This window comes from Callorhinus ursinus, unplaced genomic scaffold, assembly GCF_003265705.2.
Source record: "Callorhinus ursinus isolate GAN/ISIS: 27379988/994484 unplaced genomic scaffold, GSC_fseal_2.0 scaffold7, whole genome shotgun sequence".
Taxonomy (NCBI): Eukaryota; Metazoa; Chordata; class Mammalia; order Carnivora; family Otariidae; genus Callorhinus; species Callorhinus ursinus.
Window position 1 is genome coordinate 56,626,077 of NW_027397069.1, and position 27,227 is coordinate 56,653,303.

At 37.3% G+C, this 27,227-nt stretch overlaps 1 protein-coding gene across 3 annotated transcripts in view; it reads left to right on the forward strand.

Annotated features, from left to right (window-relative positions):
* WDFY2 (WD repeat and FYVE domain containing 2) overlaps positions 1–27,227 on the forward strand; it is a 166,651-nt gene that overhangs the window by 91,844 nt on the left and 47,580 nt on the right. For all 3 annotated transcript variants that reach the window (XM_025874978.2, XM_025874976.2, XM_025874977.2), the window contains exon 4: positions 24,182–24,236. In XM_025874978.2, coding sequence (XP_025730763.1) covers positions 24,182–24,236 — 55 coding nt within the window. The remainder of the gene's footprint in view (positions 1–24,181; positions 24,237–27,227) is intronic.

A 27,227-nucleotide genomic window follows, 5' to 3' on the forward strand; every position in this document is an offset into this window, starting at 1 on the left:
CTATCTTTTGATCTTTGCTGTGTCACCATAGTAATTCACCAGTGATTTGAAAAAACATGAACTGTCAAAGACTAATTTTTCTGCCAAAAATTTTCTCATCTAGGTTGTTGCCATTTTAACCTTCATCACTCATAGGAAAAGGTTGAACTCAGGTGTGCAGATTACTGAAGATGCTCTGAATGATATTTGAAGATGTAGCAAATTTCTTATCACTAGAGACACCCTTACTCTAGTGGACTGTGAAGTGTGGGAGGTGGAAATGCTATCAGCCACTGGGGCTCTGTCACTCTCTATTTATTTAGGAGTCTGAGTTTTATAGACCCAACGTTCAGACAGCTGTCTGTGCCCCTACAAAGTTTTATAACACTAGGAATCAGTCTTGTTTCATAAATCTTTTCTTAACCATTTCTGTCCAGGCATATAAGAATATTCTCTGTGTGAACAAATGTTTTGCTGATGTTCACTTGGAGCTAATCTTTTATATAAGCTATAGAGCTGGACTACGGTTCTCATGTCACTGATATTTAGATGGCAAAGTTCAGAGCCCAGAGGGATTGATGTGGCATTTCCATGTCAATCACCTTTGAAGGCATTCCTCCCAAAGTACCTTGACGACGGCAGTCATGAAACCGACCCCCCAAAGAGCCATCTGACATTTATTCTTTTGCTATAAAGCCTGAGAACTCACTAGCACCAAAATGTGTGAAGGAAGCAGTTACTCTTTTATAGCCCTTCCTGTCGCTGGGTTGCCATCACCTGGTGCTACTGCATCTACAAAGTGATATGAGACAGTGTGGCTGCCTGCTTGCTGGCTCCAAGTTTATGGCAGCAGAGAGGAGAGCGGCATTTGATATGCCCTAGTCCCTGGGGTTCAGTGGAGGTTCAGTGCTGGGCTCTGTTTCTTTGTTTTACTGTAGAATGCTGCAGTGACTCAGGGTCGTGGTAACCCAGAGTTTTTGTTTCCAAAGTGGGTGCCCCTCCCTGTTTATTTACTGCTCTGCACCTTGAATGTAGGCTTCACAATCCACTCATCTCCAGTTTTGCCTCCTTCCAGATGGGGGAATAACCCTTCTCTCAGTTATCAGTGAATATTGCCTTTATAAATACTGGTTTAGCATCAGGAGGCAGCTATCAGTATAGACCTTCAGCTCACTGAAGCAAATTACAGGGTTGCAAAAAGACTGCTGACTGTATTGGCACAAAGAACAGTACAGCCTTTCCATCCTTAGCAATAACTCAGGTCCAGCTCGTTTCCTGGTTTGGAGAGAAGTCAAGATAGGGCAGCTTCTTCCTCCCCGATCTTGTCTATCATAAGAGAGAGGGGGGCTGGAAAAGTGCCTTTCAGCAGGTTGCATGGTATCATGGTTGGGTATGTGGTGTGGTGTTTTAAATTTAGTCAACCCTGAGTTCTCTCCAGATTTCTCTCCAGATTTCTCCTACTGGCTCTTCCTTTTCTCTGGCAGAGCCCTTGATGTCAGTGCTGCCAGGCCTCTCCCTGGGGCTGTTTCTCTTTCTTTGTGATCGACTCCTGCAGCTTAGTTATCCCTACATCTACAGTTCTCGAGACCGGAGGACCATTCTGTCCTCCTGAGCCTGAACCCGGACTCTCGATGCTTCCTTGGCATTCCTACCCGGGAGTCTCCAGGACCCCTCTGGTTTAGCGTATTTTAACTGGAGAGCATTCCCTTTTCCCCAGCATGTGCTCTTCCTCCTCATCCCTTCAGTACACGGCATCACTGAACAGCCCCAACCAGAAATAGGAGGTAGAGTAGACCCACATTTCCCCTCCAGTGTCGCAGCAACCACTGTCCTGGCCCCCTGACTTCAGAACACTCTCCAGACTCTCCCTCAATGTCTGTTCCCACTGGTACTTTTAAAATTCCTATCTCTTGCACGGTTTGCCTGGGCTGCTACACGAAGCCCCAGATCGGTCCTACTATCTGTTGTCTCTAGTTCCCTCCAACCCTCTGCCATCAGATATTCAAAATTCTGGTGTAATCATGCCACTCCTCTTGTATAGACTCTCAACAGCTTCCAGAAGGATAAAATTCAGATCCCTCTCAATTCCTGCCCATTTCATCAGCCTCCTCTGTCACAATCCTCCTACCCAAATGTCAGACTTGTTTGGTTCACACATCAGTGCTCATGGACATGGAGTCCCCTTGCTCACGGCTTGCTTCCTTCCCCTCCAGAAGCTCCTTGCCTACCTTTAAGAATTGGCTTAAAGCCCCAAATCCATTCTTCTGGGAAGCCTGCCATACTCCAGGGCAGAGTGAAAAGGTCTTCTTACGGTTCTCATAGCACTTAGTTCAAACTTCTGCCTTAGTATTTATGTGATACTTACTAGTTTACATGTACGTTTCATTTATATGATCGTGTATGAAATAAGAGAGTATGTATAGTTCCTGAAAGGGTCTGGCAAATAGGAGACATTTCATAAGTGCAAATTTCCATGTTTTCTTGACCTCCATTAGCCTGAGCCACTTGAAGGCAGGAAACATATTATATGCATGGCTCCTTCCAGTGCCCAGTGGAGAGCCTTAGACAAATTGGAACCTCAGTAGTAGTGTTCAGGAGAATTAAAGCCAACCAGTTTCATTTGCATTTCTGCCCAGAAGTTCTTTCTTCTTTCCCTTTCATGCTTACAGTCTAGTCAGCCTTCTAGAAGTTGTTTCCCATCAGCTCTTTGCTGTGGAGGAGGCAATTGCACTTTCCTCCTGGCCTCTGTCAGGGAGGGCTACTCAGAGTTCCTGGTAAAGACCACCATCAACACACTTGGCCTTCACACATCAGCGGCAGATATCTGGGGAGGGCGTCCTGGTGGTTGAGGTGTGAACTTTGCTTCCAGAGAAACCTGCATCTCAGTTCTGGCTCTCCCATCTTTTAGCTGGATAATGATGGGGAGGTGGTTAACCTTACGTAAACTTTAATTTACTCGCTGTAGATTGGGAATGATAATATGTGCCTCTTGAGGATTTATGAGGATTACATGAGATAATTTATATAAAGGCCTTAATAAATGGTAATTATTGCTTTTATAATAAAGCAGAAATTCTGTTCATTTCAAGAAGAGATGAACTTTACTTTTTGATAAGGTTAATTTTATTTGAAATTAAAGACAATGATTTGTTACATAATTATTTGCCATCTGAGTTCAAAGATAATTTTTTTAAAGCAGAACTTATTTTTTAAAAAGATTTACTTATTTACTTATTTGAGAGAGAGAGAGAGGGAGAGAAAGAGCGTGTGGGGGGAGGGCAGAGGGAGAAGAGAAGCAGACTCCCTGCTGAGCATGGAGCCCAATGGGAGGATTCTGTCCATCTCACAACCCTAAGATCATGACCTGAGCTGAAATCAAGAGTCAGATGCCTAACTGACTGAGCCACCCAGGCGACCCTAAAGATAATTTTTTTAAATAATAATTTTAAACCGGTTTGTTTCTTGTGAGCACCTTTCTTGGGGGCTAGTAAAACTGGGTTTTATATGTAATTTTTGCTTACTCCTTGCTATCTACATTTTTATTGGTTTGAATAATGTTCAGGCTGAAAATTTGTGAATTTAAATCCAGAAAAAGATAATTTAACACTTTTGTACAGAGACCACAATTAGAAATAGTTAACCATGTAAAGCAACACATCACAATGTATATAAATTGAATCTTATGTCGTATACCTGAACCTAATGTTGTATGTCAGTTATATCTCAAGTTTTTAAAAGAGCAGTACATTATTGTGTTTTCCCATTGACCTAGGAAGTGAAACATTGATTAGTTCTGAGATTTGAGTCAAAAGTATATTTGGCATTGGGGTGACTGGGTGGCTCAAGTGGTTAAGCGTCTGACTCTTGGTTTCAGCTCAGGTCATGATCTCAGGGTCCTGAAATTGAGCCCTGCGTCCAGTTCCGCACTAGGTGTGGAGCCTCACACTCATCAGGGAGTCTGCCTGAGTTTCTCTCCCTCTCCCTCTGCCCCTCCCCACCTTGTGTGCATACCCAAGCCCTCCCTCTCTCTCTCTCTCTCTCTCAAATAATTAAATAAATAAATATTTAAAAAATATATATATTTGGCGTTGATTACAAAAAAGTAATAGCTTGGCAATTACGCTCTCTTTCCTTTTTAAAAATTATTTGATAGAGGGGAGGGGGGTGGGGGGGTGGGTTAGCCTGGTGGTGGGTATTAAGGAGGGCACGTACTACATGGAGCACTGGGTGTTATACGCAAACAATGAATCATGGAACACTACATCAAAAACTAATGATGTAATGTATGGTGATTAACATAACATAATAAAACAACAACAACAACAACAAATATTTGAATGTCTGATAATTGTATGTATTTTCATTCACACCTTCTCTGGGTAGACATAGGTACTGAAGCCATTACTAAAAAATATACTTTGTAATACGTATAGCATATTACACATTATTATTTTCACATATTTCCAAAGTATATTAATAGTGAGCTTAAAATAACATTTTACTTAAAGTAACTTAAAATTTCCTTAAAATAGCATTTTAATTCTTGTATTCAATTCTTTAAACAAACATCTGTTGAGTAGCTTCTATGTGCCAGTCAGGGTTCTGAGTGTTTGAGATCCATCAGTGACCACTCCCAGCCCCAATCCCTCTCCTTGTGTATGTTGCATTTAGTAAACAAAAAAATACAATAACTTCTTTATGTTACAAGGTGATAGATGCTATGGGAAAAACAGCAGAGTAAGGGGAATTGGGAATGTGAGGGCAGGGTAGAGGAGGCGAGTTGCAGTTTTCAAAAGGATGGACACGTTAAGCTTCATTGAGAAGGTGTAATTTGAGCAGAGGACTTGAAGGTTGGGGTAGTGAATCGTGCTGACATCTGGGAAAAGAAGTTTAAGACAGAGGCACTGACAGTGCAGAGGCCCTGAGGCTGGGTGCTTATAGTAGTACAATTAAATCTTGACTTGATATTTTTAAAAAAATGAATGTTTCTTCATTTATAAATATTTATTGATTTGTTCTCATATGTTTTTGGCAAAAATGCTGACATGTGGGAGACACACTGTGAAGAAAACAAAAACTCCATTCCTTTCAATTTAAAATCCGCAAGAAAAGGTAAAATAATGTGATCATAGATAGCTTTAATTTAATGCAGATTGTACAATGGCATGAAAGATCTGCAGTCTCTTGATTTTCAGCAAAGGAAAGACCCATTCTGCCTTATGAGTGATCATGTGAACGCAGACCATTCAACCTTGCTTAGAAGGGTTAAGTTTGAAAAGGGATGGAGATCAGAGAAAGGGAACAGTTGGCTGGGAAAGGAGAAACAAGTGCAAAGTCTAGGTAGCAGGATGTGGCGCAGGCCCCCGTCAAGGACAAAGGTGGTTTACTTGGAAGCACATTGGAAAGGGCCTGGGTTCAAGAGGGATGGTAAGGATCTGATGACTAAATGTGTAGGAGAAATTGAGTGGAGAGAAGCAGTAGTTGGCAGAGATAACTCCCAGCCAGTGTAAGTCAGTTGCTGCCATTGACAGTCGGCATCTGCACGGTCCATGCCCGTGGTATACCGGTGAGTCCTGCTTCCAGGTGTCTGGCCTGGGTAATGGGGTAATGATGGAGGCATTAGTGGTGCTTTGCGCTTTACTTTCTTTCATGTTTGTTGTAATGTATTGTTATCTGGATTCTCTGAAGAATCAGGTGATTTCAGAATTTGCAGTGTAATGTTTTCCTTTGCGCATAGCAATTCAGTGAGACATTCGCCTGGGTTTCAGTATCTTTTTGAAGAGGCTCTTTGAGGTTTGTTTGAATCAAAAGATCAGTAGATAAAAAAATTAAAGAGACAGACCCATGTTTTAAGCCTGGGCTGTGCAACCAAGTGAGCCTGTGACCTTGACAAGTCCCTTAGTATCTGGGGACATCAGTTTATCGGAAGAGTGAGTCACTGTGCTAGGCAATTTCTAAGACCCTTTTATAGACTCTAGAATTCCAGGAAAACCAAAACTTAGCAACCAAAGGTCCAAACTTGCAGCCGCTTTCATAAGTAGGAACAGTAGTCACAGCCTTTACTGTCCCGCTAACTTTCATGACATCAGCTATCAGCAATTTCCAATTTGAGCAGGCAGCTTTTTTGTTCAGAATAATTTTGTCAAAAGTTTTGAGCCCAGAAAATAAGTACTGGCAACTAGACATTATATAAACTGAGCTCTCATGTAATTTGCTGTTTAGTGTTACAGTAGAACTTTTGTTATATATAGCTGTTATTCAAAGTATGCAATCTCTTTCGCTCTCCGTGAAGGGTAATGAGGGCATAGGGTACTTTAGCAGCTTTCTTTGTGTAAATACATCAGTGTTCTGGCTTCAGGTTTTGGCCTTGAGCAGGATATTCCCCATTCATTGAATAACTTCCAAGAGCCTTTGTCCTTAAGATTGTGAAATTTACCAGAGGCAGTCTTGAAAGTTGTTGCATTCAAACCTGTGTATCTTTTTTCTTTTACTTTCTCCCTGCCATCCTCTTGGGAGAGATATTATTGAAAAACCAACTGCATCTGGTTACTTGCATTTGGTGTTGGAAGACTCGGGGTAGGAAAGCAAAAAATGTGGACCATCCACTAAAGAAAGATGATGACAGGTAAACCATTAAACACCCAGGCAAACCTAGAGAGGAAGCAGCCAGCCCTGTGGTTTATGTATGGAAATACCTTGAAACTGCCTTGCATGTGTTTTGTGTGTAAACCTGAATTTGAACGAGAGTTTATGGAAAGAATTTGTAGACCTCAATTTGTTGTTGGTGGTGTTTTTTGTAGGTATTTTGAATCTAGAGAGGCTAAAAGCTGCTGTTATACAAACCTGTTATCTTTTCTCTTGCTTCCATGTATTGTGACATATGTCAGTCTTCTTAGAAATATGACTAGGGGTTTCTAACAGAGTTTGGAGCCAAGGCTGGGAGTTTGCAGCTGAAGTATTCCTTCCCTCCATTTTGTAAAATACATGTGGTCAGAAAAGATTAGGGTCGTTAGGCATTTGAGAGGAGGGGGAAAAGGCACCTTCCTTTCTAGTTCCTGGGTGGAGAGAATGTTACATTGTTTGGTGGCCAGAGAAACCTCTTTTCATAGTTTATAGACAAACAAGAATAATTCTTTGAACTCTGTAGGGCACACTGGCAGAATCTGCAAAGGAAGGTTAATCAAAACCAAAAGTCAGGTCAGTCACTGAACCAGTAGTTCTCAGAACCAGTAGTTCTCAAACCGTAGTCCACAAGGTCAGAGCTATTTTCATAATAATAGTAAGATGTTATGTGCCTTTTTTACTCTCATTTCCTAATAAGTGTACAGATTGAATGCAGAAGTAGATATGAAGATCCAGCTGGCTTCTATTCATGAGATGTGCAAAAAATGGGAAACAGTGCCACTCTTTCGACTTAATTTTTTGTTTTGTAAAATACAGATATTTAATAGCTATTTAATATAAATAGATTTATATGACTGTCATACATTTTGTTATTTTAATGAATTAATATTTTAAAATTTTCTCAGTTTCAATTTCTAATATGATAAATATCAATAGATAAAACCCATGGAGTCCTTAATAATTTATAAGAGTAAAGGGAAGCAGAGAATTTGAGAACTGGCTAATTTAAACAGAAAGACAGTGAAGAGATACGCATATTTCAGGTCACTGATTGCTGAAGTGTGGAAACAGTCATAAATAAGAACATAGGAATCTTCAAGGGTCTTTCTTAGCGTCATCCTAATGGGATTTCAGTTTTTTAGATCTTGTGTAGGAAGGAAAAATAAGAGCACATATTGAAAACAAGTCCAGAGAGAGCGCGAGACATATTGGTAGAAAGAGGCCAAATGAGAACCCCATGGGTAAGGTGGAGACTCCTTTGTCCTCACCCCATGGACTAGTGACCTCCTTCTTTTCATAGATGGGAAAGAACAGCTAGAAACCAGGGGAAGAGTGGGCCTCTTGACCTTTTGCCTTCTAAAAAAGGATTAGGAAATGAAGTTGTTCCCCCCCCCTTTAAATATTTGAGCAGAAGTCACTACTTTCCTGGAATTTCTTTTCAAAATTCTAAATTTCTCAATAATGTTGAAACACTGCAATTTTTTAGTATAAAAATGGCCTTCAAAATAGGGTCGACTTCTGTAAAATTAGGTTTATTTTGTTTATGATTGTGGATTTTCTGTTTATTGTATGTTCCATCTGATTTCAGGAAGTTTTTGTGGAAGCTTGCAAGAGTATACATAATAAACTGAAAGTGATAGAATTTAGGAAACAAAACAGATGAACATATGGGAAGGGAAGGAAAAACAAAATAAGATGAAAACAGAGAGGAAGACAAACCATAAGAGACTCTTAACTCTAGGAAACAAACTGAAGGTTGCTGGAGGGGAGGTGGGTTGGGGGGATGGGGTAACTGGGTGATGGACATTAAGGAGGGCCCTGGATGGAATGAGCCCTGGGTGTTATATGCAACTGAGGAATCACTGAACTCTACCTCTGAAACTAATAATATGCTATATGTTAATTAAATTTAATTTAAATAAATCTTTTTTAAAAAACTAAAAGTGAAAGTGAAAATAAAAATTGGAATCAAGACGAGAGACCGTATCTGTGTGTGTGTGTGTGTGTGTGTGTGTGTGTGTGTGTGTACCAAAATGTGGAGATAGCCATAAGTAAAAGACATAAAATGTTAGAGCATGTGTGTTTTACATGTTGTGGTCATATAAAGATGGACCAGATAAATATGTCATACACAGTGTCTGTCTCTGCCCAGCCTCTTCTATGAGGAAAGAATGGTCTGGTGTGGGCCCTCAAGAAAAGATGGAGGCAGCCATGATTTATAGCTCATGACCCCATTTTCTCTGAGTATTAACTGATTGAACTGAGAGGGGACACTTGGCCTGAAGACTGGCCAGGGGACTTGTATGGACTGGCTTGGGTCCGATTCCTGCCTTAATTTTGCACCTGGAAGTACCAGTGGGTGGAAAGTGAAGCTGAAAGGTCATGCTGTAGACAGGGGCTTGGAGAGGCCACGTGCAGGCTCCAGTTACGAGGGAACAGAAACTGAGTTGTCAGAAGAGACTGTGTGGTTGAGAAGGATAAGAGATTGCACTTGGAGAAAAAAGACACAGAGATAGCAGGAGAGAAGTGCTGAGCCTGCAGGAGAGAGACACAGGGTGGGCAAGTGCAGCGTTGGTGGCCAGCAGGCTTCCCTTTATGGTCTCTGTCTCTTTGCCATAAATCCTCTCTTCTTTACTGGCTTGACTTCCTGGCAACCAAAAGAGCCTGGGTGGAACCTAGAGTAACACACATATGAAGATTATAAAGACTAGCACATTTTGTATGATTAAGACTTGACTTTGATTCTGGACTACCTGATAGCCAAGGCAGAAAGGAGACATTGTTCATTCTGAAACCATACAATAAAAAAAAAGGTAGTTTTAAAGTTTTCGAACACTGAATTTAAAATCAATCACCTTCTTATGTATAGAGGTCCCTTAAGGATTAAAAACAGAATTATTGCATGATCCAGCCGTCCTTCTTATGAATATATACCCCAAAAGATTCAAAGCAGGACCTGCAAGAGAGATTTGCACACTCATGTTCATTGCAGCATTATTTACAATAGCCAAGAGATGACAGCAGCCCAGAAGTCCATTGAAAGGTGGATGGATAAAGAAAAGATGATACATACATACAATGAAATAGCATGTAGCCTTAGAAAAGGAGATTCTGTCACATGCTGCATTGATAAACCGTGAGGACATTATGCTAAGTGAAATAATCCAATCACAAAAGGACAAAGACTGTGTAATTCCAGTGGTATGAAATATCTAAAGTATCATAGAAACAAGAAACAAAATCAAAGAAACAAAAAGTAGAAAGGTGGTTACCAAGGAAGCGGGGTGGGGGGTGCGGTGAAGTTAGTGTTTAATGGGTATCAAGTTTTAGTTTTGCAAGATGAAAAAGATTCTAGAGATATGTTTCACAACAATATGAATATACTTAACACTACTGAACTGTACACTTTAAAATGATTAAGATGGTAACTTTAATGTTATGTACTTTTTACTACAATAAAAAAAAAATCAGTCACCTTCATGTATATTAACAACTGAGACCCTAAGTAATGTATTTCACAATTTTCTGAACATTTCTAAAGCAGATGCAAAAATGGATTTTATGTGGAAATATAAAATGAGAATTTTACCAATATTGGGCCTTCCAACAAGATTTCAGCTTTCAATCAATTTCTATCTTTTCTAATCCATGTTTAGTATTTAATCTTCAAAAGTTACTAAAATTCGTAAGCAACTTGTCTTTGGGGTTTCATAAACTTCATTGCCAGCAATATGGAAGACTAGAGATCTTTTTTTCCCTTCTTTTCTTTTCTTTCAATTTCAGGTGTACCATATAAGGATTTGGCATTTCAGTGCTCATCAAATAAAGTGTGCTCTTTAATCCCCATCACCTATTTCACCCATCCCCCCAACCCTCTCCCCTCTGGTAACCATCAGTTTGTTCTCTGTAGTTACAAGTCTGTTTTTTTGATTTGTCTCTTTTTCTTACCCCCTCTGTTCGTTTGTTTTGTTTCTTGAATTCCACATGTGCATGAGATCATATGGTATTTGTCTATCTCTGAAGGGCTTATTTTGCTTAGCATTATACCCTGTAGATTCATCCATGTTACAAATGGCAAGATTTCATTCTTTTTTGTGGCTGTATAACATCCCATTGTATATATATACCACCTCTTCTTCATCCATTCAACTATTGATAGACACTTGGGCTGCTTCCATAATTTGGCTAATATAAACAATGTTGCCACAAACATAGGGGTGCATTAGTATTTTCATATTCTTTGGGTAAATACCTAGTAGTGTGAACACTGGATCATATGGTAGTTCTCTTTTTAATTTTTTGAGGAATTTCCACACTGTGTCATCCACAGTGGCTGCACCAGTTTGCCTTCCCAAGTCAATTTCTCTTTCATGGAGGCAGATACAGAAAGAAGACACCTACGTTCCCAGTCAGGAATGTAGTACCTCTGTGTTCATGAAGCTTCTTACATACATGTCTCCTCTCTCCAGAAATAGCTTTGCATAGGCACATGCATGAGTACCTCAAAGCTGTCTTTGTGATACTTTTGCTGGGTAGTTGAGAAGCAGACATCATTTCTTCTTTCATTCTTACCACGTTTGGGCTAAGTTAACAGTTCCTGTTTACATTTTGTATGATCTTGCTGGTCAGTTTGAGATCTATTTTTTCTAAGAGGAGAGGAAAACTTATACAGAGACTCTAATTCTGTTTTCTTCTTAAAAATTAGATATATTAAGCATTAAATCAGTTTATATGCTCTCATACACAACAAACACAACAAAGAATCAGTAGCTAATAATCTAATTTTAGAATATATTTCTGTTCCCTAAGGTAGTGCTGTATTTTAAGAAATAAGAGGTCATTGGCAAACGTTCAGTTAAAGCAAGCAACTAAAAATTGATGTATATATTTTTTATGCATAAGGTACTGTGGTTCTGTTATTAGAATTCATTGGGATCTATTTCATTGCACCTTGATACTTAATAGGTGAGCAGGTGGGCCATGCTTAGAAGCTATATAGCATTCCTTTACTGTAAACTCATACTGAAGAGTTAGGGTCACCATGGGACTAGCAGAGGAGCCAAATTCATTGCCTTCTAACCTATTGATTGCTAATACATTCTTGTATTTGCAGTGGTTGAACATTACTTTGGGGAAAAAAGAGAGCGAGAAGAAGGAAGGAAGGGAGGGAGGAAATGGGTCAGGAAATGTGCAGGGCCCAGCCTGGCGGCTGTTTCCTGACATGTATATGAAGTTTAGGTATCTCTGCGGGGTATATAGATGCTTTCATTTGTTCCAGCACCTGGGCCTCACTGTGCCCCGCCATGCCTGGTTCTCTGAGCGGAACCAGAAGCGACAACCCAGCACTGTGGATTATAGTCTGCTGTTCCAAGAATCCAGGACATCCCTGGGAACTTGGGATGTGTAGGAGTCTAAGGATGAGCAGAAAACAAAACCATACCTTTCATTTTAGGGAAAATACAATGTACTATCTGTTGACCTCTAATTTAGACTGACGAAAAGCTGAGTAACAACTTGACTCAGGTATGGTGACCTCTGTTACCAAACAAGAGCCATGGTATCTACTGGGCAGATAAATTTTTATAAACCAACAGAAAGTAATTACTGTTCTTGTGAAACATGCCACCCGGGGGGTGAGAATGGCATGTGTATACACAAGCGAGGGCCTTGATGTACGTTGTGTAATGACAGGGCATGCTCGCAACTTCTCTTTGCAGTACGATGTTGCCCAAATAAAGTAATATATTAAACTTCTGATTGATTCATTATGGAGGACCTGGTTTTCGTAGGAATTCAGAGGGACAAAGAGGAGTAGAAAAAGTGTGGACAAATGTACAAAGCAGCATAATAGCATTATTCCGTTTATATTCTTTACTCCACCCTCAGCCCAAAGCACTGGCTGTTAGTAACAGCCCATAACATTGGACCTTAACCAGTCTTACCATTTTTTTTCCCCCTCTGTCCTTAATTTGATCTGAAACATGCCTTTTTCCTTTCCTTCTAAATCTTAGGAATAGAATGGTGCTTTATTTTGCCTTTGGAGTTACGACTGTGTTAAATGTCCCATTTAACCAAGTACCCTATCCGGTATTGATCGCCTCACTCTAACTGCCACAAATCAAGATTTTTAGTGGATCCATAGTGTGTCTCCAGGAACTGTGATATCACTATTTTTCAGTTTTCATCCGAAAGTAGCAACTATGAATCTTTTTTCACTCAGAGTCTACCAAGTAATGGAAAACAATCCCATTCCCGGAAGTTAACAACAGAACTCTTAAAAATGATCTCAAAAAGAACTATGTGAAATTTAGGCAAAGAAAATTATATACTAATGTACATAAAAAAAGACTTATAAGTCCCCGAATTTAGAGGTTTCATGCAATTCCAGTCAGAATTCTTAATGTGATTTTTCTTGTTATATAAAAAGATTATGATAATCATCGACCTACATTTATTTTATTTTATTTTTATTTAATTAATTAACATATAGTGTATTATTAGTTTCAGAGGTAGAGGTCAGTGATTCATCTGTTATAAATAACACCCAGTGCTCATTACATCATGTGCCCTCCTTAATGCTCATCACCCAGTTACCCCATCCCCCCACTCACCTATCCTCCAGGTACCCTCTGTTTGTTTCCTATGGTTAAGAGTCTCTTTTGGTTTGTCTCCCTCTCTGATTTCATCTTATTTTATTTTTCTCTCTCTTCCTCTGTGCTCCTCTGTTTGTTTCTTAAATTCCACATATGAGTGAGATCATATGATAATTTTCTTTCTCTGACTGACTTATTTCACTTAGCATAATACCCTCTAGTTCCATCCATGTTGTTGCAAATTCCAAGATTTCGTGTTTTTTTTTTTGATGGCTGAGTAATATTCCATTGTGTGTGTGTGTGTGTGTGTGTGTGTGTGTGTGTGTGTGTGTGTGTGTGTACCACATCTTCTTTATCCATTCATCTGTCGGTGTACATCTGGGCTCTTTCCATAGTTTGGCTATTGTGGACATTGCTGCTATAAACATTGGGGTGCAGGTGCCCCTTTGGATCACTATATTTGTATCTTTGGAGTAAATACCTAGTAATGCAATTGCTGGGTCATAGGGAGCTACATTTTTTTTAAGAAGAGAAATTAGACACATAGCCTGTGTGTTAACACACATTTGATACCTGCAGTAATTAAATGATTTTCATTTTGACACAAGAATAGAATAGGAGGTCAATAGAGCAGAGTTAGATAACTCCCAAACAGACCCAATTATATGTAAGAACATAGAATATGGGAAAGAAGACATCACACGTCAGTCGTGGATGGGAAAAATTATTAAATAAATAGTGCCAAAGCAGTTGGCTTGCTTTTAAGAAAAACATTGATTTTAATCCTCATCTCATGTCTTATAAGTAGCTTTGAGGTACAAAGTAAAGCCTTAAAAAATGAAGGAAAAAGAAAACCTAGAAGTGACTAAAGTGGACATTTGTAAACAGTCTATCAGGAAGAATGTGTAAGCTCAAAACAGTGCAAATCACAAAAGAAAATATGATATTTGCATAAAATTCCAAAACTTCTCGGTGTAAAAAACGCTACTTAACTGCATTTTAATATGTTGTTGCTTAAAATATGACAGAGGAAAGATAATATGTTCAGTCGACAAGCATATACAAATAGATGAGAAAAGCACTAAAATCCTATAGACAGTGGAAAAGTCATAAAAGGAAATACTTAGGGCAAATAAACATTTTAATTTGTGAAATTTTTTAAAATCTTATTTTTACCTGAGTAATATCAACTTTACTATATAGCTGTTGGCTGGCATTGAATAAAATGGTCTGTCTTGTACACTGATAGAGTTAATTGGCATTAACTATTTAGAAAAAGTATTGGTCATATGTAACTAGAACTCGAGAAGTATTTGTACCTTTATATCAATAACTCTACATTTCTAGAAAACCATCCAAAGAAAATCCAGCACTGGATGTTATATGCAAACAATGAATCATGGAACACTACATCAAAAACTAACGATGTACTGTATGGTGACTAACATAACATAATTTTTCAAAAAATGAATAAATAAATAAGATTATTTGTAATAATAAATTTATTTTAACAATTGTTTTTATAATAATAAAAACATTGGTGTCTTAGAAATGCAACAGGGACTAATTAGATAAAATCTTATGTAGCCTTCCAGTGGAATATTATGTAGCCATTAAACGTGTATTTTCAAATAATATTTAATGACATTGGAAATGTTCATGTGACAATGTTAAGTTAAAGAGGAGAGCTACAAAACAGTATCAGTGGTACTACTATTCCAATTTAATGTGTTTTTATATATACAAGGGAAAAGATGGAAAAGCAAAATAATAAAAGTATTAATAGTAATTGGCACTATTTGGCAGAAGTATAGCCTATTTAAATTTTCCTTCCTGATGATGTTCCATTTTAAAATTTATCATATTATACATGTTACTTTTATAGTAAGAATAATAAATGTATTATACATATTACTTTTATAGTCAGAATAATAAACATTTAAAATGAAGCACATTTCTAAAAAAAAAAAAGCACATTTCTTTAGTACATCTATTTTTGAATGTGAAATTCAAGTAGGCAAGAAAAATGAAAATATAGGGGCACCTGGGTGGCTCAGCCGTTAAGCGTCTGCCTTTGGCTCAGGTCATGATCCCAGGGTCCTGGGATCGAGCCCCACATCAGGCTCCCTGCTCCGCAGAAAGCCTGCTTCTTCCTCTCCCACTCCTCCTGCTTGTGTTCCCTCTCTTGCTGTCTGTCTCTTTGTGTCAAATAAATAAATAAAATCTTTAAAAAAAAAATGAAAATATAGAGTATTTGAAAACTATCATTGTTTCATTGAATAGATATACAAGTAGATCTAGAACTTTGGATAAAATACATTTTTTTCTTATATCTCCAGAACATTTACGAAATCATGAATGTATCTTGACTAAGAGAAAAATCTTAGTAAATTCTGAAAAGCAAAGATACTGTGTTTTCCGAATATAAACCAATAAAACTAGAAAGCAGCAACAAAAAGGTAGCCATAAATATAAGTGCTTGCTAATTAAACATTTTTTTCTAAGTAATTTCCTAATTGAAAGAGTAAATAAGTATATATATATATAATATATTACTGAAATACATAAAATAATATAGAAATCATTTTAAGGGAGAACCACTTTGTCTAAAAACCTATGGAATATAGTCAAATCTATATTAGAGAATTGTACCTTAAAATTTTACTTTAAAATAAAAAGTTGTTATACATGTGAATCTAAGCATTCAAATTAAGTTATACCAAAGTGATAAACCAAAAGAAGGTTGGGAGAGAGAATTATAAAAATGAATACTGAAATTAAAGATAGAGAAAAAGACCGTAAATAAAACCGAAAGTTGAGTTTTAGGAAGTACTGATAAAATAGATAAATTCCTTGGCACATCTCATTAAGGAAAACAAGAAATAAGTATATAATGTTAAGCATAAGGAAAGAGGTGTAACCACATTATATATATATATATAGCCACTCATTTCTGCTATAATTCAGCTTGTTTTTAAAAATCACCACACCATGTAGAATTGCACAAAAAAGCCATAAATGGCTTAGGGGAAAATTAGTTTAGGAATGCAATACTTAAAAACTTTGTTAAACACACACGCACACACACACACATATGCACACACACAAACACACATATACACACACACAACTTAGTCTGTGATACATAAGAAGTAAAGATGGAACACTCATAAAAATGTAGCACAGTTTTAGACATGCGAAATTAGGGAATACATAAACATTATGATAACTATGGCACTTTACCTTGAAAAAGGCCTGAAATTTGCTTGTGGAAGTGTGCCGCAGAAGGATTGCAGCTTGTGAGTTATTTTGAAATGGTAGGAGGAGGTAATCTGAAATCAGAAGGCCAGGTTTTAATACCAGATGGAGATAGGTGTGACTCCCAAGGGGTGGTACACTGAGGTAGCTGGTAGATGTTTGAGATCTGTGTGTCTCTGTTTTATGTATTCCTACCTAGCTTGGTTCACTTTTCTGTGTTCATCTAGTGTTTCTGGACAAAATCATGTAAAAGTAACATGAAATTTGAGCTATGCTCAAATTGTCCCCTAATTTACCAATCGTGTTGAAACAAATTCACATCTTCAGAATAACTCTTATAGCAGAACTGCCTTTATATGAAAGGCAGTTAAAAAGAATTAGCAGACACTGTCATGTTAGTTCCATGGTAATATGTTTGAAAACTTTAAGGAAGTAGATGATTTATAAAATTTATAAAATATAAATTAATAAATTTGACCCAAAGAGAGTTAAGAAAGCTTTATGAGACTCATAACTATACGAGAAATTAGAAAAGTTGATATTTAAAAAAGAACCAGGCATTCAGTATTTTATAGCCAAATTCTAATTCTTTGATTAATGTTGTTCAATGTATTTCAGAAGTTTTTTTTTTTTAAAGGAAGACTCCTTAATTCGTTTTACAAAAGTAGCATTTATTTATTTTACTTAGCTCTCATGGAGTACTTACTGTGTGCCAGACACCGCTTTAAAAGCTTTATAAATGTTAACCAAATCCTCACCACAGTCTTATGAGGCTATTACTGTTATGGAAATGGAAACTAAAGTGCAGAGATCTTGAGCAGCTGGTCCAAGATCATATAACTAGTATGTGTTTTAGCCAGGATTTAAACCAGACACTTTGGCTCTGGTGCCCAAGCTCTTAACTCTTAACCACTGTGCTTTGCTATCTTTAAATGAAAACTTAAGGAAAATAGCTCCCTGGTTCCTCAGCAACTTTCTGAGTTGTATGAAGCACAGCACTTGCAAAGTCTAAGATCTGACTTCCCCAGTGGCTGTTAATAAGGCTAGATAGTATAATCTTCCAGAAGGAGGGAGAAGCTAAGTTCCCATGGAGTTATGATCAAAATTTAAAGCAAGGGAGGAGAGAGCTGGCAGATAAATTCCTTCTCCATCCCTTCCTCCAGTGGATTCTTCCAAAGCCTGGCGTTTAAATTCAGTCTGTTAGAGACTTCCTGTATGCTAGGAAACTAACTGGGCTTCCTCATGAAACACAGGCCAGCTTGGTTATGTACAACCTAACTTTCTCTGCTTCTTTTTGCTTTTCCTTCATTCACACAGCTGATATTGCACCGTCAAATAAAGCAGCAGTACTTAAGTTTTGCCTCATGCTCTCCTTTTTAAGAAATCAAGCTTTGGTAGGATTTAAGGAGGAAATTCATAGAACAAGAAATGAATATGGCAAATAAACATATAAAAAGTACTCTAGCTCATAAGCAGTTAGGGTAATGCATATTAAACCTTAGTGAGTTATATTTGTTTGCACATCAATTTGGCAGAAAACTGAAAAGATGAGTAATATCCAGCGCTGATTAGATATGGGGAAATAGGCCATTGCATGAATGTCAGAGATGGTAGGGAATTGAAATGCTGCATACTTCTGGAAAGTGAGATCTGACAGAGTTTATTAAAATGTTAAGTATTTATAATCTTTGAGCTAGCAGTCTTTTCAACCTGTACATTAATTCATATGTTTATACATGCAGAGACATTTCATGCTGTATTGTTATAATAGTAAAAAATAGAATGTCCATTTAACAGAGAGTATGTGAGTACTAAAATATGGCGTATTCATGTTTTGGAGTACAAGAGAGCCACCAGAAAGAATAAATTAGGATCATGTGTTTTGCCCAGGAAAGATAGCTCTGATATATTATAAATGAAAGTGGCAGGTTGTAGAGTAATGTCTATAGTGTGACCCTGTTTTTGTGCAACAAAACAAATGAAAACCCCTCTATGCGTTTACATATGTTGATATAAAGATAAAGGAGAAAGAACGATGTGAAACAAGACACAAGACTATTAACACTGGTTTCCTCAAAAGGAATGAGATAGAAGGTGGAGATAATTACTGACTTTTTATTTATATATACCAAACCGTTTGAGCTGTTACAGTGAACATTAAAAATGATTAGGTGTGGTGAGAAACCAGAATCTTTCCCACTAAAATCAGGTTTAAGGCAAGGATGACCCCCTCATCATTCCTTTTCAACATTGTACTGGAAGTTCTAGCTAATACAAAGATAAGAAAAGGAAAATAAAAGGTATCCTGATTGGGAAGAAAGAAATAAAACTCTTTGTAGGTGACATGATTGTCTATGTAGAAAAATCTAAAAGAATTGACCAAAAATACCTCCTGGAACTAATAAACAGTTATATCAAGGCTGCAGGATACAAAGTTAATCTATAAAAGTCAGCTGTTTCTTGTATACCAGTAATGAACAAGCAGAATTTGAAATTAAAAACACAGTATCATTTACATTAGCACCCCCAAAAATGAAATACTTTGGTATATATGTAACAAAATATGTACAGATCTGTGTGAAGTAAACTACAGAACTCTGATGAGTGAAATTTTTTAAAAACCTAAATAAATGGATAGAGATCCATATTCATGGATAGAAAGACTCAATATTGTCAAGATGTCAGTTCTTTCAACTTGATCTATAAATTCAGTGCAGTCCCAATCCAAATCCCAACAAGTTATTTTATAGATCTCAACAAACTGATTCTAAAGTTTATGTGGAGAGAGAGAAGACCCAGAAGAGCCAACACAATATTGGAGAACAAAGTTGAAGGATTGACACTGTCCAATTTCAAGACTTACTGTAAAGCTATAGTAATCAAGATAGTGTGGTATGGGTGAAAAAATAGACAGGTAGATCAGTGGAGCAGAACAGAGAGCCCAGAAATAGAACCTCATAAATAAAGTCAACAGAAGGGCAAAAGAAATACAATGGAGAAAAAAATAGTCTTCTCAACAAATCGTGCTGGAACAACTGGATATCTACAATGTAAAAAAAATAAATCTAGACAATACCTTACACCCTTCACAAAAATTAACTTGGAATAACTCACAGACCCTAAATGTAAAATGCAGAACTTATAAAACTCCTGGAAGATAACAGAGGAGAAAATTTAGATGACTTTGGGTTTGTTGATGACATCTTAGATACTGTAGCATAGGTGTGATGAAAGCAAGAATTGGTAAACTGTGCTTCGTTAAAATGAAACATTTCTTCTCTGCAAAACACTGTAAAGGGAATAAAAAGACAAGCCACAGAATGGGAGAAAATATTTGCAGAAGATATATCTGATAAAAGGAGTTATCCAGAATATTTGAAGAACTCCTATATCTCAACAATAAGAGATTAAAAGTGAGCCAAAGACCTTAACAGACACCTCACCAAAGAAGATCTACAGATGGCAAGTAAGCATATGAAAAGATACTCCACATCCTATGTCATCAGAGAAATGCAAATTAAAATGAGATACCACCACATACTTATTAGAGTGGCCAGAATCCAGAACACTGACACCACCAAATGCTGTCAAGGATGTGGAGCAACAGGAACTCTCATACATTGCTAGTGGAAATGCACAGTGGTACAGCTACTTTGGTCATTCTTTTAAAACTAAATATACTTTTACCATATAGCCCAGCAATCCTTGCTTTTTTATCCAGAGGAGTTGAAAACTTGTGTTTCCACAAAAGCCTGCACATGGATGTTTATAGCAGCTTTATTGATAATTGACAAAAATTTGGAGGCAACCAAGATGTCCTTCCATACATGAAAGGATAAACTGTGGTACATCCAGTCAGTGGAATAGTATTCAGTGCTAGAAAGAAATGAGCTATCAAGCCATAACAAGACATGGAGGAAACTTAAGTGCATAGTACTAAGTAAAAGAAACCAATTTGAAATGGCTACAAACTCAATGATTCCAACTATATGACAGTCTGGAAAGGGCAAATCTTTGGAGACAGTGAAAAGATCAGTGATGCCAGGGATTAGGTGGGAAGAGAAAGATGAATAGGCAGAGCACAGAGGATTTTTAGGGCATGACACTATAATATGGATACATGTCAATATGCATTTATCAAAGACCACAGAATTTGCAATACCAAGCATGAACCCTAAGGTAAACTATGGACTTTGGAAGGGGTGTAGGTTCATCAGTTGTAATAAATGTACCACTCTGGTGAGAGATTTTAATGGGGGAGGCTGTTTGGAGGGGAGCAGGGGGTATGTGAGGAATCTCTGTGCCTTCCTCTCAATTTTGCTGTGAATTTAAAAATGCTCTAAAAAATTAAGTATTCAAAAAAAGTTAGGATGATAGATATATGGACAGTTGAATGTAAAGAAGGGATGATAGAAAGATGGATTAAAAAACTGTTTAATGTGTACATCTTCAATCTACTGAGCTTTGATTGGTTAAACCTAACAAAATATTCCAGGCTACAGCCATACTTTCATATTATATTGTGCATGTTAATAGATAAAAATCTTTTAAAAAGTCAATTTGAAAGTATCTATCAAATTTTATTTTATTTATTTTTTTAAATGATTTTATTTATTTATTTGACAGAAACACAGCAAGAGAGGGAACACAAGCAGGGGGAGTGGGAGAGGGAGAAACAGGCCTCCCGCGGAGCAGGGAGCCCGATGTGGGACTTGATCCCAGGACCCTGGGATCATGACCTGAGCCGAAGGCAGACGCTTAACGACTGAGCCACCCAGGTGCCCCTGAAAGGATCTATCAAATTTTAATGGTCAAATTTTAAATGGTCATCCCTCTGATCCAACAATTCTAGAACTTTATTTCATTGAAATATTGTTAGAGATGTAAAAAGATAAAATATATTGAATGTAGGATTTTTAAATATGGAAAACTGGAAATGTAAGCATTTATCGGTAGAAGACCATTACTGCACATTCTATGCGGTCATTAAAAAGAATGAATTTGATAGGGTGGGGGGATGGGTTAGTCTGGTGATGGGTATTAAAGAGGGCACGTTCTGCATGGAGCACTGGGTGTTATACGCAAACAATGAACCATGAAACGCTACATCAAAAACTAATGATGTAATGTATGGTGATTAACATAACATAATAAAAAAATAAAAAAATTTAAAAAAACACACACACACAAAAAGAATGAAGTTGATAAACATGTACTCATGTGAAATGATATACATGATTTGTTAACAGAAAAAAAGCCTTGTTAGAAAGTATTAACATTTTAAGTCAGAGAAAGACAAATACCGTGTGATCTTATTTATAATGTGGAATTTAAGAAATAAAACAAACGAGCAAAGAATAAAAAAAAGACAAACCAAGAAACAGACTCTTAACTATAGAGAACACACTGTGATGGTTACCAGAGGGGAGGAAGTAGATGATGAGGATTAAGGAGTGCATTTGTGATGAGCACCGGGTGATGTGTAGAAGGATTGAATCACTATATTGTACACCGGAAACTAATATGACACTCTGTGTTAACTATACTAGAATTAAAATTAAAAACAACTTAAAAAGTATTAATATTTTGTTTTATTATGTATATTATTCCAATAATACTTTTTATAATAGTTATCTTTGAGAAACAATATCACAAGGGACTTTTAAATGCCTGTCTCTCTTACATTTCTTTAAAATAGCTTATTGTTTCTTTGATTAAAAAAATAAGAATAAAAAAGCCTGACAAAATCTCCCAAATTTTCTCCATGATTACATGTTTCTGTTTTCATAGGAAAAGCAAATAAACAAAAAAATTAAGTGTACCAGTGCAGTGAACTGGTAATTTTATTGTGTGTGTTAATTCTAATATGTTGATTCTAAATACAGATCTGCATCCAGTTGTTTCATTTTATACCTTGCCTTGTCCTGAAAGGAATTGAGTGACCTTTTGCCCATGCTAGAGAACAATTTCAGTATAATCAAAGTAATATATGAATTCTATGAACTCAGCAAACACTTGCCTAAATAATAACGGTCTTTAATAAATTTATTCACTGTGTATGTGAGGAAATTTGGGGCTCTCTGAAGTGGGAGGCTCAGGATCAAGCTACTCTTGCTTGGGATTGAGGGTGGTAGTGAGTCGAGGCCTAGATGCGTGCATAGCTTCCTTACCACATCATCAGCTTCTCATGGGAGAACGACTTTACTACTTTTAAAAATTGGTCTGCTCTCTTCCATTGTAAGTCTAACTCTTCAGAAATGAGAAGTGAGGGGCGCCTGGGTGGCTCAGTTGTTAAGTGTCTGCCTTCGGCTCAGGTCATGATCCCAGCGTCCTGGGATCAAGCCCTGCATCGGGCTCCCTGCTTGGTGGGGAGCCTGCTTCTCCCTCTCCCACTCCCCCTGCTTGTATTCCCTCTCTTGCTGTGTCTCTGTCTGTCAAATAAATAAATAAAATCTTTAAAAAAGAAATGAGAAGTGAGCATAGTGCTACTTCTTGAAGGAATACTGATAGGAATTTAAAAAGTGACAAGTTGAGTAATGTTTTTACTGAGAAAATCATGGGGAAGAAAATCCATTTTGTAGATAAGCTTCTTAAGGAGGGACAGGGTAGGAAAGTGAACACCCAGAGGAACTTTGTTACCTCCTATATTCTGTCACATCACCTCATACTTACCTTTGTGGTATCTATCACAAAAACAATAAAATAAGCATTTTCTTCTAAAATTTACACTGTATCAGCTCAGTAAATACCCAGATAGCAATTAAGGAGTTTACTCATCTGTCCTCCCACACACCTTTCTTTAAGTCCTCAAGGAAAAATTCTGGAAGCCTCCAAATGTTTTGAAAAGACTCATTGTTCTGTTTCTAAGCTCAGATGAAGGCATCAATTTGTTATCCTTTGCAGCTTTCCTTGTTTGACAACTTACTATTTAAGAGTATATGGATATTTTGCATTTGAAAGAAGCTAAAGGACTCAAAACCTGGCTGGGGCTTATAAACACTTGATTGGCTTCTACATATAGGTCATTGTATATGTAGATGCTTAGGTGAAGAATGCACACACACTCACACACAAACTCACCCACTCAGGTTTTCTGTGTCCTCACAAAGAGTATATACAATGCATTATATAGAAACTATTTTTGAGTAAATTTGACATTCAGATTAATCTCATGAGATTGGGAGATGCCCTTCACATTTCTGTTTGGTCAATACTTACTAATTACTTACTATCCAAGACACTGTGCCATGTACCATAGGGATTTAGGGATGAGTAAGATGCACCCTTGAGAAGCTTATTGTAAGGAGAAATAAGTTACTGATATTAGAAACAATCTTTTAAAATACCTAATTTGCTTCTCTAATAGAGGATTGCCATCCGTTTGCTCACTGGCCAAATTTTTAGCTGTAGCAAGTTAAATGAGGGTTATCTTCAAAATTGACAAGACAGTGTCAAGACACTGAACTTGATCCAGTTTTCTTCTCACACATACTCAAAAACAAACAAAAAACCAAACTCAGTGTTACAATATAAAAATTATAATTGCATTAGATCATAATTATGATTGTTACTTTTAAAGATGTACAAAAATGCTGAGTTGATTGGCAAAATACTAATGTTGGATGTAATTCTGTCGTGATGTTTCTTTATGCAGTCTGGTTTTATCGAAACCTAATTATTCACTTAAAGACTTTCTTTTTGCTTGATATTTTTCTTCTCTTTTGCAGGAGTTTATTTTATCAGAAGATTATAACAAGATGACTCCTGTGAAAAACTATCAAGGTAGGAGTGAGACAGCAGTGTTTTTACCTAGATTTTGAGATGTTTCTTGAAGGTTTCACTTTACAGTAGTCAGTGGGAGCAAAACAGAGCAATCCTTTCAGGTGAATATTATCCGAGTCTCTGAAGTAAGAAACAGGCCTAATGAGGTTGGGTGACTTGCCTGAGGTCCTGTAAAGTGCAGAACCAGACTCGGTCGTTGTGACCCCAGAACCTCTGACCTTTGTCCTTTGTCTCTCTGCCATACCACACAACCTCAAAGCAGTGCAGCAGATGCAGAGAAGTGGGGTCAGTGTTAGGAGTGAGCTACTTTACATGGGGCTCATTTCATTTTTGGTTAAATATCTTAAAAGGCCTAAAATGTCCGTGTTGTCTAAGGGAAAGGAATTAAGGTTTTCTTGCGTCTTCAACATTGGCAGTGTACCATAGATGGATCAGGAGCCATTTTCTGTAATGATTTATTTATCTAGACCAATGATGTTATAGGATCAGAACATTAGAGGTGGATATTTTAAGACTTAGAGGTTATTTCATCCACATTTCTTGACTTCATCCATCCTGCGTGATCATCCAGACTCTCCTGATACCTCCAGAGACATACTTAGCAACCCATCCCGATTTTTGTAAAATTCTAAGTATTAAGTTCTTTATTTCTAGATTTTGAGCCAAAATTCATTTCCCTCTGGATGTGTTCTTTAATTGTTTTCACATAACACTTAACCAAGTATTCATTGAGTACCTACTGAGTTCCAGTAACTGAGGATTATAATAGTAAACAAGACATTATAGTACCTGCCTATAAGCAGTTTATAATTACGTAGAAGTTACAAACAGATAACCAGGTCAATAAAATGTTATGTTATAAATACTAGAATGTTCCCCTTTTGGTTTTTGTTCAGCCTGTTGGAGCCACAGAAACTAAGTACAATCTCTCTTACAGATGACAGCTTTTCAGTGATTTTAAAACAGCCATGGAAAGTTCCCACCCTGGTCTCTTCCTCGCCCCTTTTATCTATAACTTCTATTTTCTAGCCTAAATATTTTACATGACCTGAATTTTTGTTCTCAAAAAAATTTTTTTTAGTTGTCTTGGTCACAGATCTTGGGATATCATGTTCTACCTCTGGAGCCTTTTAAAAATGTGACACATTGTGCTAGGCAGCCACTAAGATGGCTCCTGATGATCCTTGTCTCCTGTTATTCATGCCTTTGAGTGTCAGCTCCCCTTGAGTGTAGACTGGACCTAAAATATGTCAAATGATGGATGTCACTTCTAAGATTAGGTTACAAAGAGACTAGTCCTTCTTGCTTGCCCTCTCCTGCTCTTGCTGGTTCTCATGGAAGCCAGCTGCCATCTTATGAGCTACTTTATGGAGATGCCTATGTGATGAGGAATTGAGGGAGGCCACATCAGTAGCTGGTAAGGAACTGAAGCCCTCCGGTAGCTCAGTAGCCTATGAGGAACTGTATCTAGTCAACATGAGAGACATGGAATTCTGCAGGTCTTCCGTCTGTCAGTCTTACAGATGAGACCATAGCCCCAGCACATGACCTCGGTTTCATCCTGTGAGACACCTTTCAGCAGAGGCACCAAGTTAAGCTGCACCAAGATTTCTGATCCACAGAAACTCTGAGATAATAAATGTTTACTGTGTTAAGCCATTAAGTTTTGGTGTAATTTGTTATACAGTAGATAACCAATATACATATGTAATGTGATAACTACAAAATGGTATTTCCTTCCTCTTCTGGTCACTGTTCCATGAAGGGTGAACTTTTGACAGCCACTTTACACTGTGGGCTCATGTGGAGCAGTCAACTCAAACCCCTTAGTGGTTCTCACTTAAGTTTTTATTGGGTACTGTACTTTTGAAGCTGTTGCCTTTTTTGGTGTGGGGGGTGTTTTGTTTTGTTTTTAGCCTAAATGCTGGACTACAGGTTATTCATCATCTCATTTTATTTGGTTCATCATCTCAGCTTATCAAGACATTTTGAAATCCCAGTTGTGATTAATTTTTTTTTAATGCAATGCTACTAAGCCCATGAGAGAAACAAGAGGGAGAGTCCCACGTACCAGAAGCAAGGAGAGAACTAAAACTCAAAGTGATACGCATACTACCTGACATTGCAGCTATCTTGGGGAGAAAAATAGAACTTCTAATAGCTAGAAGCTTTTGTATGAACATTGACTTAGGGACAGAAGATGAGACCTAGGGCTTGAGTGAGATGGGAAGTTGCAACTGATATTTACATATAAAGATGAAATGCATAAAGGGCTATATCACCATGAAAAGGAGAGGACTAAAACTCTCCACTTATTGGCCCAGAAGACCATAGCATAATTTATTCCTGATCTCAGATCTGGATAGAGGGAAGAATCTTCCAGATAAATGAAACTTGCAACCTAAAATTTTAGATTTGGAATACAAATTTAAATCATTCATGTAGTGCTACAAGCTCCAGCTTAAGAATTTAACATAAAAAATCGGTCCTGGGCCAGTGGTAGCCTCATGGTTCCTGCTAGAAGTAAATTCAAAAGCTCTCTTCAACAAGACAAGTCACACAAATATCCCACAGCAAAAACAAGCCCTGCTTAAGATGAATTCATAATAAAAATAAAATTATAAAAGTTAAAAGGAATCAATCCACTATGAGTAAATGGTAATAGATATCAGAAATGGAGGTGAAATAAAAATTTTTTCAGGCATAAAAAACTGAGAGAATTCATAGACCTGCACTAAAGGAAATGTTCAGGAAAGTCCTTCAGGAAGGAAGTAAATGACGCCAAAGGAAAAGAGGGATCTACGCAAAAGGATAAAGAGCACCAGGCGTGGTTACTATGAGATATTTTCTTATTATATAAATCTTATAAAAAGACAATTTGCTATTTAACTAAAAATAATAAAGTAGCACGAGGGTCATAACATGTAAAATTAAAATGTTTGGCATCAGTAATACAAAAGCCAAGACCCGGGGAGAAATGGAAATATACTA